This window comes from Rosa rugosa, chromosome 1 (assembly GCF_958449725.1).
Source record: "Rosa rugosa chromosome 1, drRosRugo1.1, whole genome shotgun sequence".
Taxonomy (NCBI): domain Eukaryota; kingdom Viridiplantae; phylum Streptophyta; class Magnoliopsida; order Rosales; family Rosaceae; genus Rosa; species Rosa rugosa.
This window is the reverse complement of record NC_084820.1, coordinates 23,245,203-23,255,612: the sequence shown is the minus strand read 5'-3', so window position 1 is coordinate 23,255,612 and position 10,410 is coordinate 23,245,203. Positions and strand designations below refer to the sequence as shown.

Genomic DNA, 10,410 nt, shown 5'->3' with positions numbered 1-10,410 from the left:
GTAGAGAGTGAATGATCGGAGTGGGTGGGAATGGTTGTGGCTAGGGATTAGGATGGGATAATGAGGAGAATGACGCGGAGATCTGTGTTCATCGATGAAATAACCAAAACAATCAAATGATTCAATCGATGAGATTTGAATTTCATAGACTTACCACTTACCCCTTCCTCTTAGCCCAAAAATCTCAATTACACGATGCACGAATTATCAAACAATTTATAGCTGAAACTACATCTTGAGATTGCCCGGTATACTGATGAAATGACCCAATCAAAACAACTGCATATCAATATTAATAAATGGTTGTAGAGAATGCTTTACATGTTCGCACTTCATAACAGCATGCATTAGCTTGTCTATTCTTAAAATAAAGTTGCAGAAGAAGACGATATTGAGATGAGATGCTGGGGATTATCAAGAGGACAAAGTGCAAATCTGAGAGGCCGGAAGCCAGTGATGAAAGACCCAAAAAGGTCTTTTCCGAATATAACAAAACAGTTGTATTATAATTAAATTAAATACGAATCTAGGTGTCAATTATTCATTAGCAAGTCAAACCATCTTAGCATGCTGACATGGTTTGACTGTAGCATAGAAAAATTTCTCATTATCCGAGTAAATGAATTATAAATATCATCTACCCTAAGTCCCTAACCGCTTGAGCGTGAGAGAGCTAAACCCTAGCCTTGCAAAAAACCCGTGCTTCCTTCGAATGAAACAAACGATGGAGGCTGTTGATGAGATAACAGTCCGCTTGGCTGCATCTTTGGGGCTGGCAGAAGCCCAAAAACCTGCGGATCTCCAACCACCACATGGGGAAGGACTCTGCCGATCCCAGACATACCTGGTAAGGAAACTCTTGACTGCTAGGGCCTTCAATAAGCGGTCCTTCATGGAATCATTAGAATGTTCCTGCGAGCTTGGAGATTGAATGGCTGGTATACAGTTCAAGAGCATGAGGACCGGTTTCTGTCTACATTTTCTTATCCAACTTACCGTAATCAAATCCTCCGGGGAGGACCATGGGGGTTTGACCGTGCCTCAATGGTACTGGCTCCGTATGATGGGGTAGGGGCTATCAAGGAGATTCCACTCTCCACTCTGGCGTTTTGGATCAAAGGTCGGGGTCTTCCTCCAAGTTTTCATACTGATCGCAGTCTCCGGCGAGTAGGGAGTGTGCTAGAAAGGTATTTACAGAAAGGTACAGTTGGAATTTGACGCTGGGCACATTCGGATTAGGGTTGAGATAGACCTAATCCAGCCGGTGATCTTCCGGCAAAGCTTCATGGTGGATGATGGGGTTGATGTCGACCTTGATCTTTTCTTTAAAAATTTATGTGGTTGGTGCCGAAATGTGGACTTCTAACTCATGTTGGACTCCCTTGTTCAGGACCACCGTTTTCAGAATTTCTGTGGGTTCAAACCACCCCAGCACGACTCAACGTGGAAAGAGTTTTAAACAGAGTGGCTAAGACACCCCATGGCTGGTCCAACCCTAGTTTTTGAGCTCAGGAGAGTACAAATGGTTCAGTGGGTTTGGAGAGATTTTTGCCGGTTACAAAGCCTAAGGGAATAAAAACGAAAGCCATGACCTTGGACAGGAGCAAGCACTGGATCTGAATGAAAATGGGGATGAACAGTAGCCTGTGGCCTCTGACATATGTGTTCATATTGAACCTAATGAACATGCAAGTCAGGCTTTGGTAGAAGTCACAAGGTCCCCTAATTGTGGAATGCATCGAAAGAGGATAGAAGATGATGGAGTGTCGCCAAAGAAGCTCCGTCTTTGCCTAGTTGTGGGTCGCACAAATTTTGATGTTGTCTCAATGGGATTATGCTCAATTCAACCACTATAGGGAGAGTCAAAGAAATGAGGTAGACCTAGAGGTGGTGCTAAGAACAAGGTCAAGGAACTCAAAGTTGTTCAACCATCGCCCATGAAAAAGTCAAATGCAAAGCGAGCTAAGAAGGTACAAAAATTGGTTAACGAATTACCATAATTTACTATTGTTGAGACTGCAAATGGCTCAAATCCCTCCAAGGGTAAGGAGCCCATAGCTGCTTAAATATTTTTTTTCTAGAATAAGTGTCTATGTTAGTGAAGGCATCTCTATGAGTCTCTATAGAAGTACTTGATTTCACCATACCACAATTGTGTGCTCAGCGTGTGAAATTAGGTAAAATAGATTGCCTACAAGGGAGATTCTTTTGTTGACATAGACTACTCTGAGATATGATTGTTGAAACAGAGTAGTCTTTATTGTACTATTCTTATCTATGAAACAGGGACATATACCTGGTATGTAATCTTTAATTCAAAAAGAAAAATACGAATTATAGATATCTAGAGTTATGTTGCCTACTCAATTAGTTTCTTGCTCATTTACTAGAGTCCTTGACCCAAAGCACTAAAATGAGCCAAAATTATCTCACTTACCCTAACAAAAGATTTTTATTCCCAGCTACCCAATTTAATATTAAATGACAATTTTACCCCCAACCAAATTAATAAACTACCCATATGCCATCTCTCTCTCTCTCTCTCTCTCTCTCTCTCTCTCTCTCTCTCTCTCTCTCTCTCTCTCCTCTCTCTCTCTCTCTCTCTCACTCATTCCTCTCACCGGATTAAGAAATCAAGTTAGAGTCTGAACCATGAGAGTGGTCCGGCACCGACTGCTGCCTCAACTGGTACGGCGTCAACTCGCCGTGTCGTCGACATTAACCTCCGCGGCGAGTTGGAGGATCCCATTCTCTCTAAGTCCAGCTAGTTCCGCTCCATCGCCCCTGAGATTTGCAACCTCGACAGCCTCACCATCCTCGTCCTTGCTGACTGGAAAGGAATCGCTGGCCCAGGCCCTTCGGCGACTTAGACCACGACCTCAACCTCGAAGACGACATCGTTTGCAGCAACGATTTCTTCAACTGATCTCCTCCGTCAATGGTGACTTGGAGGTCGAGAGCGCCGCAGAAGCCGTAGATTGGAGGTCAAGAGCACTGCAGAGGCCGGATATTGGACGGCGATGCGCCGATTGGCGTCCTAGACTGACCAGATGTGCAAGGTAGAGAGAGAATTTCAATTTGTTGACATGGGTGCCCATAGCATTTTCTGCATGCCCAAATAATTTTTTTTTTTTTTTTTGCAAATTGTGGGCAGAATTCTTCTGAGAAGGAAAGAAAAAAAATGAAAAAAAAACATTTTATTATCTCGTAATAAGGGCTATTGGGGGGATATAGACGTTTCGAATTGATGTAATCTCGTTTTTTTTTTCTTTAATCAAAGTTTCATTTGTCTAATTTTAGGAAGATTAGTTCCCATTCCGGCTACCGAAAGTTCTATTATAGGGCAATAGATGTCTATTGGGAGGGCAATAAAGGTCTATTTGGGGTAATAAACCTTTCCGGCGACCTATGAGATCTCCGACGACCTCTTTGGGGACCTCCAGCGAGGTTTTCAGAAAAGTCCAGTGGGCGGAGGCCCATGACAGGAATCCGACGGCTCGTTATCTGAATCGACCGACTGGATTTCGACTACCGTCGGTAGCCGGAATCTTGCGATCGGTGACTGAACTCCGGCGAAGTCTCCTATGGTTTCTCTCTCTCTCTCTCTATGTAACAAAGGGGTGAGGGTAAAAATGTCTCAAAAATAAACAAAAAACTAAAAAAAAAAAAACTTAACGGGGTATTAGGGAAGACATCCTTATAATGTTTTGGGTAAGGGGAAATTAAAAAAACTTATTGGGGTATCAAAAAACAAAACCTAGCCGCTTGCGTCTAGGGTTTTCTTCTCCGGCAAGGGGACTACCTCAATTCACCATGAGCGTGGACTTTCTCAGTTGGAACTGCAGAGGGATCTGCAATCCAGCCACAACTAGAGCCTTACGAAATCTTATCGTCCAAAGTCGGCCTCAGATTGTGTTTTTATGTGAAACCAAAATAAGTCAATTGTCAGATTTTAAGTCCCTTCACCGGGATCTAGGGTTTGCTTATTCCAAAGAAGTGTTGAGCGAAGGTCAAGCCAGAGGACTGGGTGTGTTTTGGACGTAAGATGTTGATGTTCAGATACGCACGGTTTTGGCTCATCATATTGACATGGAAGTGTGTACAGGTCCATGAGAACCACGTTGGCGACTTACTGGTTTTTATGGTTTTGCGCGTACGTGTGAACGGGATCTTTCTTGGCAGCTTATTAGGGATCTATGTGATTTAGATTCACTGCCTTGGGTGATTATTGGAGACTTCAACGAGATTCTGATTAATGGAGAAAAGTTGAGCGGTCCGACTTGTCCTGAAAGGCAAATGAAGGGCTTTAGGGAAGCTTTGGGGTATGCAGAACTGATTGATCTAGGGTTTCAAGGGTCCAAGATGACGTGGTGGAATTATGAAACACAGTTGAGGCTTGATAGAGCTGTTGCTACGAACTCCTGGAGCGATATTTTTGGTTTTGCTAGGGTACGACATCTTGCGTCGAGTGATTCGGATCATATTCTCATATTGCTGCAAGCGAGTACTGCTCCTTTACCTTTGAGACCTTGAAGAAACAGATTCAAATTCGAATCTTTATGGCTGCAACATGAGGAGTGTGATCCTCTGGTGCTTTCTAAATGCCAGACTGAGTTTGAGGGGGTACCTATGTATACGCTTACTAGGAAGATTGTATGTACTAGACAAGCATTGGAATCTTGGCAGCAGAACACATTCAGAATGAGGCAGCAGCAGATGTTTGAGGTGCGGAGTAGACTTGAGTTTTTGATGGGGGAACCGGTTACTGAGTCTTTTACGACAGAAAAGAAGGTTCTGATGACTTCATTACAAAGTCTGTTGGCACAAGAAGAGGCATTTTGGAAGCAGCGGGCCAAGATAACTTGGCTACAGGAGGGTGATCGGAACTCGGGTTTTTCCCATAGGAAAGCTGCAAATAGGAAACGGAAGAATTCCTTGTTGGGTCTGTTCAATGCGAATGGAGTGTGGCAGGAGGATGATGATGGTTTGGAGAGGGTTGTGACCTCTTATTTTTTGAATGATCACTGCGTCTACTCTGGATAGTGAAGCAGTGGAGCTTACTTTGGATGCGTTACAGCCGAGTGTTACCTCTGAAATGAACCAGAAACTTTGTGCTCCGTACTCCGAGGAGGAGGTTAAGATTGCTCTATTCCAGATGTATCCGACCAAGTCACCGGGTCCTGATGGTATGCCTCCTCTGTTCTTCCAACATTATTGGGATTCTATTGGTAGGGATGTCATTGTTGCGGTTCAGAGCTTTCTGCATACTGGCTCTCTATTGAAACAGATAAACTTTACACATATATGTTTGATTCCAAAAGTGAAGCAACCGGAAACAATGAGTGATCTTAGGCCTATTGCACTTTGTAATGTCATTTACAAGTTGTGTTCAAAAGTAATTTCCAATAGGTTGAAATTTTTTTTGCCTAAGCTTATATCTCCTTTTCAGAGTGCGTTTGTCCCAGGTAGGTTGATCACAGACAACACTTTGGTGGCCAATGAGGTGGCTCATTATGTTCATAATAAAAGAGAGCGTCAAGATGGGTATATGGCTCTCAAGCTGGATCTAAGTAAGGCTTACGATAGAATGGAATGGGCCTTCTTACGTAAAGTTTTGGTAAGATTTGGTTTTGCTCAAGCTTAGATTGATGTAGTTATGCAGTGTGTGTGCTCTGTGAGGTATTCCTTTCTAGTCAGAGGCAAACCTAGAGGATATGTTATTCCTTCCCGTGGGTTGAGACAAGGGGATCCACTATCGCCATACTTATTCTTACTTGGGGCTAAAGGTTTCTCGGCTTTACTACAACAAAAGCAGCGCCTGGGTTTACTGCCTGGAATTGCTATATGTCAGGGTGCTCCATATGTAAATCATTTGCTTTTTGCAAATGATAGCATGCTTTATGCACAAGCTTCTCCAGCAGCTTGTTTTCAAATTCAAAATGTCATTGAGGTATATGGCAGAGCTTCCGGGCAGGTTGTCAATTTTCATAAGAGCTCAGTTGTTTTCAGTAAGAATGTAGGAGGGTCTGTCCAAGATTCAGTGGCCAATTTGTTGGGAGTTGAGATAGTGGAGTCACATGAGCGTTATTTGGGATTACCGACCTATGTGGGTAGAAAGAAAACTGCTACTTTTGAGTATATCAAAGAGAGGCTGGCGGAAAAGATGAAGCATTGGCAAGGCAAATTACTCAGCGGAGCTGGTAAGGATATCTTGATCCGAGTGGTCCCAACTTATGCTATGAGTGTTTTTCAGCTTACGAAGAACTTTTGTAAGGATCTTGAGCAGATGTGTGCCAGGTTTTGGTGGGGTAGCACAATTGATAAACAGAAAATCCATTGGAAAAAGTGGGATGATCTTTGACACTCTAAAGAGATGGGTGGTCTGGGTTTAGAAGCCTTTCAGAATTTAATTTGTCCATGTTAGCAAAGCAAGCTTGGAGAGTGGTGTCCAATCCGACATCATTGGTAGCACGGTTATACAAAGCTCGCTACTATCCTGAAGGTAACTTTTGGACTGCTACTACTCATGCTTCGCCTTCCTACTCATGGCGTAGCATTTTTGCAACGAGGGATTTTATCCAGACGAGTTCTTTCTGGCAGATTAGTGATGGACATATGGTTTTGATTTGGAATGATGCTTGGATCCCAAAGTTCCCCAATCTTAGACCGCATGGTATTTTACGGCAGGCCGAGTACCCATCTACTGTGAATGAGCTTATTACTAATCCCAATTCTTAGAATGAAGATAAGGTTCGTTCTATTTTTATTCCTGAAGATGCTGAGACTATTCACTCAATCCCATTAAGTACCAGGCAGCATGAAGATCGTTTAACCTGGCAATTGGAGAAAAGAGGTATGTTCATTGTTAAATCAGCTTATCACTCTGCTTTTTCTTATACAGCATCTCTGTTATCTCCTGTTGTGGTGGTTAATCAAAGAGTTTGGAAAAAGATATGGTATGCCAAAATGCCAAGTTCAGCTAAAGTAAATGCTTGGAAGATTTGTCAGAATATTTTGCCTACCTTGGATCGGTTAGCATCTAAAAATGTTGTTTTGGACTCTCCAATGTTTTTTATGTGCAACGCCGAACCGGAAACAATTATCCATTTATGCCGTAACTGCCCATTTTCTAGGGTTGTCCTTAATACTTAAGGTGACATAAGGAGGGGGTGTTTCGAAGTTGACACTGATCAAATGGATGCATTGAGTTGGATACATTATAGCTCTGAGAAGCTCTCATTAACTGTATTTCTCAGTTTCTATTTTTTCTATGGGGTATATGGAAAGAAAGAAATGTTCGGGTTTGGGAGAAGAAGGACACGGCGGCAAGTGTTGTAGCATTGCTCTCTTCTACTCGATTGAGTAGTTATCAGTTCCACAATTCTAAGTTGAAACGTGGTATTCCTACAGGTAGAGTTCTTCGATGGCAGCCTCCTCCTATAGGTTGGTTGAAATTGAACTTTGATGGGGCTTACCATGGAGATGATGGTAGGGCAGCTATAGGCTTTCTAGTACGGGACTCGAATGGTACGTTTATTCAAGCTGTTGGGAAGCCAGTAGCTCATGTGCGGTCTGCTGAACATGTTGAACTTGTAATTACCGGATGGAACAAAATTGATAGAGTTTGAGTAATGACAGTTATTCAAACAAGCAACAACACAAATAAAAGAACACAAGAATTGCTGACGCAGTGTAAACCTCTCCACTAAGGAAACTTCACTGCGTGGCTTTTAACGTAGCCAACACGAGAATCAAATCCAATATGAATCAAATCGTTACAGATCACAAGTAGTGGTATTCAACACAACCACATTGACTAGCAACAATGCTAACTTGCTTACAACTGTAAAAGACCTATTCTAAACAACTATGAAGCAATCTGTATAGATGAAGAAATCTGGACACGCCTTCAGATTCAATCTTGCCTTGAAGCTTCACTGATCTCAATCACATATGCAAGTGATGAATGCAGTTAACAAGCAGTAAGATCAATCAATCAAACAAACAATGAGAGTTTTGTAAAACAGTTAGTGCAGACTATGCAGCACAATTAAAATTCTCAATCAAAAACTCTAACTGCCACAATGCAGTTTCAAAACCTTTTATAGAAGATAAAGACTCCCCCTCAATCCAATCACATTAATCACAAATTGAGATAAGCTTGGAAGGTTTTTTAAACACATCGTGAGACTCAACTAATCCTTACGGATATCATGTAACTGTCATCTCTAAGGAAAGTTATCTGATATGCAATCATAACCATTCTAAATGCAGATACGATTTCCTGAACTTCTTTCCTTAAACATTATAAGATAGCAATTAGTTTAGTCTCACAATATATGCATCAATCACATGCAAATTGATATGATATGCAAATTAAAAGCTCTCTAAACCTAGACCATATTTTCAGAATTATATGGAGGAAAAAGAATCGTGTACAATCAATGCGCCTAACCCTAATTGATTCCTATTAGGAAAAATCTTTTTAACAAAAGATTGCCAATTAAAATAAACAGAGCTAAATCAATTAGGTCTTCAAAGGGATGTGTTTTAACTGGTGGAAAATATCTTTGCATAATAAAATTTAATAATAGAAAGATACTTTCCAAAAACAAACTTCCTAAAACCTAGGACTGACTCAAGGATTGCAACACTGGTTGCAATCCCAATGCATATGCTGACTCATGAGATGCATTTACCTGTAACGTATTTGAGACCAGTATTAGGCCCTTTTCCAGCTTCTTCAGTGATGAATTGTCATGATATACTTCACTAGCTTTGTATGGGAATGCCAACAAATAACATGTACAAAATCTTGTACTTACAGAACTCTTGGCTTGTAAGGCAGCTGTGGCATTTGTTTTGGAGAATAGGTTGCAGCCTATCATATTTGAGACGGATTGTTTGGTCTTGAAGCAAATCTGCTGTAGGTGGTCAATAACTCCTCTCTGCTTGGAAGAATTTATGATGATCTAAATGAAGATCTAGAGCTCATTCCTTGTATGCGAATTATGCATGTTAGAAGGGAAGCCAATTCGGCGACCCACCTTTTGGCAGCTCATGCTATTGCTAATGGGCAGGATTTCTTTTTCTCTTCTGTACCCTCTTTTATTCAAAATGTAATTGCTGCTGACCAGCCTGTACTCAGAGCAATTGCTCAATGATCAATAAAAGCCTAACCTCCTTCAACTAAAAAAAAAAAAACTTATTGGAATAAGTGGAAAAAAAATCCCTAAAATTGGAGTAAATGGACAAAAACTCCATTTACTATTCTTTCATTAATAATGAATTTACAATAAATTTATTTGATTCATTATTGTTCACCGTTATTAGTATAAACTAAAAGAAGCACACTCCTCTAGTAATACTGAAAAGATATGAGCGTCCTTTAGATCGTAGGTTAATTCAAAATAATATTTTTTTAAAGATAAAAAAAAAGTATTAGAAAAACTGCAAGATATTTTTTCAGTTGACTTCGAATGCTTAAGTTTCTCCCTTTCCACCTGAGATTACTTTTTCTATTTTAATAAATTTTTGTTTTATTTTATTTTCCATTCTCTTTCATTCTATAATAAAAGTAAAATTGTCAATTAAAAACATGAAAATAAAAATAAAAGAAGTTAGGGAACCCGTGTCAAATTGGCCAATCCATTACCCACAAGGATTGGGAAACCCCAAATCCTAAACCCTAAAATAGTCGGAAACCCAACCGCCTCATCTAGTTTCCTATTCTCAAACCTTATAAATAGAGACACCCCCTCGTCTAAGTTTCCATATCCCAATCCTCTTTCCTGTTTCTTGAGAATTCTGGTGCCAAAACAATTTCTCAAGATGATGCAAGTCTACGGAAACCAGAGAGGTCCTTATGGTCCAATGAAGAATTCTATGGTTCCTGTCAAGAATCAAGATCCATGTAAGCCACGCTATATGCCTTTTCCGGCTAATCACCGGAACCAGGTGCCGCCGGTCGGTCATTTTCAGCCCCAATTTCTTCCACCTCGACCAAATTTCTACCCATTCCCACAAACCCTCGTGCCACCTTATTCATCTGGTGGGTACAATTTTCAGGGGCAGGGTGATTCTACTCCAGCAAGTTCTGTCCCTCATCGTCTACCATCACAATGCGTAACTCCGGTTAACAGTGCTGGTCCAGTAGTCTCCGGTTTGCTTGGGTCTCTAATGGCACAAGGTGTGATCTCATTCAAAAATCAAAGCAGAGGAGGACTGGAGGGTACTAGTTCACTAAATTCTGTACCTCTTGTACCACAGCGAGGCGCATTTCCTGTTCAAAATGCTGCTGTTGATGTTGCTGAAAGAGGAGAAGGATGCTGTGGTAGGATGCGAGTTTTCCGGCCTTGATCTAAATCTGCGTCGCGAATCTGTGGTAATCGGCTTGTATGAGGGTGGTCT

At 41.2% G+C, this 10,410-nt stretch overlaps 1 protein-coding gene across 1 annotated transcript; it reads left to right on the top strand.

The window, feature by feature from the left end:
• Nucleotides 1-724: 724 nt before the first annotated feature.
• Nucleotides 725-9,164, top strand: LOC133724753 (uncharacterized). Its single transcript, XM_062151595.1, has 11 exons — nt 725-847; nt 4,183-4,449; nt 4,609-4,995; nt 5,078-5,366; nt 5,466-5,617; nt 5,663-6,297; nt 6,393-6,618; nt 6,739-6,853; nt 6,902-6,984; nt 7,257-7,592; nt 8,931-9,164. Exons 1-11 carry the CDS (start codon nt 725-727, stop codon nt 9,162-9,164), a joined length of 2,847 nt encoding a protein of 948 aa, XP_062007579.1.
• Nucleotides 9,165-10,410: the final 1,246 nt, after the last annotated feature.

Bases quoted from the DNA above. Each gene is read 5' to 3' on its own strand.
- LOC133724753 (XM_062151595.1), top strand. From the start codon at position 725: ATGGAGGCTGTTGATGAGATAACAGTCCGCTTGGCTGCATCTTTGGGG. The intron at 4,450-4,608 runs GTACGACATCTT...TCTAAATGCCAG, and splicing joins ATATTTTTGGTTTTGCTAGG to ACTGAGTTTGAGGGGGTACC. The intron at 6,854-6,901 runs GTATGTTCATTG...TTTCTTATACAG, and splicing joins CTGGCAATTGGAGAAAAGAG to CATCTCTGTTATCTCCTGTT.